We start from the raw sequence: 2505 nt of genomic DNA, 5'->3' as shown, positions 1-2505 counted from the left end.
ATTACCGTCAGGTTCATGTACAGCATTTTGAGGTGGGACAGTTTGAGGGCGAGGAGGATGCCCACCGCCTTGCCGATCAGGTTCGCAAAGTTGAAAACGGAGGTGAGAAAGCTGGCCTCTGATTTAGTGAGCTGAACGGAAAGTTGCGTTGCGTAGGAGGGAAGGTAGGTGACCACCACCTCCTCGTAGAAGAAGAGGTAGAAGACGGAGGCGAGGGTGATCATCGCCACGGAGAAGGTCGAGGAGTTTGAGGATTTTAGTGAGGAGGAGGAGGTGGAGGGAGTTGAAGGAGGACTTCGAGTGTCCACCTCGGCCACCGTTCCCGTGGAGCGGACTTTTGCCAGCGAGGACTCTACCGTTTCAATTGTCAGCGAGCTGCTGGAGATTATGGTCTGCTCGGACTGGCCTTTTGTAAGGTCAAAGGTCGAAGAGCCGCCGCCGCAGGAGCCGGAAGTTTTGAAGAGTCGGTAGGCGTAGAGTCCTAGAAGTAGGGCGGCTCCTAGGAAGAGGAGGCCGGCGTTGATAAGGTACGGTATGTGGATGGCGGAGTTGTACGGCACGGAGGTGGTGGTGGTTTGTGGTTGAAAAATTTCCTCAGTTGGTGAAGAAGGTGTTGAAGATAATGAGCTAGGTTCGGTGGCGTTTAGGTCTAAAATGTTTAAAAATGCGATTAGTTTTTTCAAGTTTTTAAACTTATCAGCAGGTTTCCTAGTTTACCTCCTTCTCCATCTCGATCCTCCACCTCCAAGCTCAAGAAGGGATCCGCCAGCACAGGGCCGATAATATACCCCAGACCTCTAAAAAACTGCAGCGCCTGCATCCACGGTCCGCAGTCCTTGCCCCAAAGTTCGAGAATCCAGGCCTCACAGGTCGCTATAGCCGCCCCCGTGGTGACGCCCACGGCAAAGTTCGCCCCTACAAAGTGGCGATAGTCGAGCCAGTAGGTGTAGCTGCTCACAAGCGAGGCGCTGATAAGCAACAATATAAAGGCGGACAGCTCCCGACTGGGCACCACCCGACTGAGGGCGCCGGTGCTGAGGGCGCCGGTGCAGATGCCGATGCACATGGCGCTGAAGGCGTTGGACATGGCCGCGTAGCTGATGCCCAGATTGTCCTTCAGATCGAGCATCGTCGGGCCGATGAGGCCGAAGCGGAGCGCCAGCTGGAGGAAGATGTAGTAAATGACCAGCGAGGTGACCAGGGCGCGCCGAGGAAGGGCCATGATTTTTTGTTTTGTTTGGGAGTTTTTTGTTTGTTGAAGGGTTGTAAAAGTGAGAATGGAGATTGGAGAATGGAGAAGGTGATGTGCGCAGTGATAAGATGTGATTGATGATAGTGGTTGAGTTTTAGAGGATGAGGAAAATGCGGAGATCACAAGTGTAAAGAGAAGAGTTAGAAGATGAAGGTCAAGTTCAAGATCAAGGTCAGGTGAACTTTTTTTTATATTCTGTTTTGTTAATTATGTCAATTTGTTTAAGTTTCAAGTTCAAGTTCAAAAGCAAATTTTATTATGATAGTAATAATTGAAGCTGAGTTATGCAATTTTCGCTTTTGATTGCTTTTCATTTTCATTTGCCCGATAGCTTATTTTGTCATTAGAAGCAGTCTGCTTGCCCACTATTTATAAGATGGTGGTAGTGGTGATAATTCGGCAACACAGCAAAGCAAAAAAGTTGACTAGCAACTGCAGCGGTGTTTAAATAAAAATAAAAATACGCCAAGTTATATCCTGTGCACTAGGAACTACGGACTGAATGAAACAAAAACTATCACCGAGTCCATGAAGTCAGAAACACAGGCGCAAATGAATTAACTCAGTGTACGCAAGCGGCGGCGGCGGCGGCGTCTCGAAAAAAAAATTAAAAAGGCTTTCTGGTTGAGAAGACGTTTCCGCTCTAGCTACGGCGGCGGCGGCGGCGGCAGAAGGGGACAGTACGTCAATTCATATAAAATGTCGGTTTTTTTCAATTGAAAGTGCTGGCGAGATGTCACGAGAAGACAGCTGTACAGGTACGGCGCTGTAAGGTTTGATGATGATGGGGATGCTAAATCAGTTGTACAACTCCAACTTCAACGTCAACTCCACGTCTCACTGGTTACATCCGGTTACTGTGCCTTACACTGCCTGCACCAAAGGGGGCCAAAGCTTAACGAGCCAGCGCTAAATGCATTGTAAAATGGCAGGCGCTTTTTGTACGGCGTCGGCGGTTGTACGGCAGTCTTTTCTGTTGTCGAGGTGAAATTGGGCGAATAAAATCACCACAAAATTAGACAACAGTAGAGGACGAAAGTTTGATGGTGGAGGTGATGTGTGTGTGTATTAGTGTGGAGGTTTTCATTCATAAATAGTTTTTGCGCCGTACAACGATTGATAGATTCAGCGATTAATGATGATGATGATGATGATATCGGAGCAACGGCGCCGGAAGTGCTGCTGGTAACTTGGAGATAACTTGAGTAGCTGAATACTATTTTTTTCAGGTACTACCTTTTTCCTTTCATTCA

At 48.2% G+C, this 2505-nt stretch overlaps 1 protein-coding gene across 1 annotated transcript; it reads right to left on the bottom strand.

The window, feature by feature from the left end:
* Positions 1 to 406: 406 nt before the first annotated feature.
* Positions 407 to 1129, bottom strand: LOC108381709 (major facilitator superfamily domain-containing protein 4B-like; the record flags this gene model as incomplete). Its single annotated transcript, XM_017638118.1, has 2 exons — positions 718 to 1129; positions 407 to 649 (listed from the first exon to the last, which is right to left on the bottom strand). Coding segments are annotated over exons 1-2 (655 nt in total), but the record flags the coding sequence as incomplete, so codon positions are not given.
* Positions 1130 to 2505: the final 1376 nt, after the last annotated feature.

The sequence above is a fragment of the Rhagoletis zephyria genome, unplaced genomic scaffold (genome assembly GCF_001687245.7).
Source record: "Rhagoletis zephyria isolate East Lansing unplaced genomic scaffold, Rhagoletis_zephyria_1.1 Rzeph_scaffold_23470, whole genome shotgun sequence".
Classification (NCBI taxonomy): Eukaryota; Metazoa; Arthropoda; class Insecta; order Diptera; family Tephritidae; genus Rhagoletis; species Rhagoletis zephyria.
Note: the sequence above shows the minus strand (reverse complement) of the source record. Positions and strands in the feature narration are given on the sequence as shown.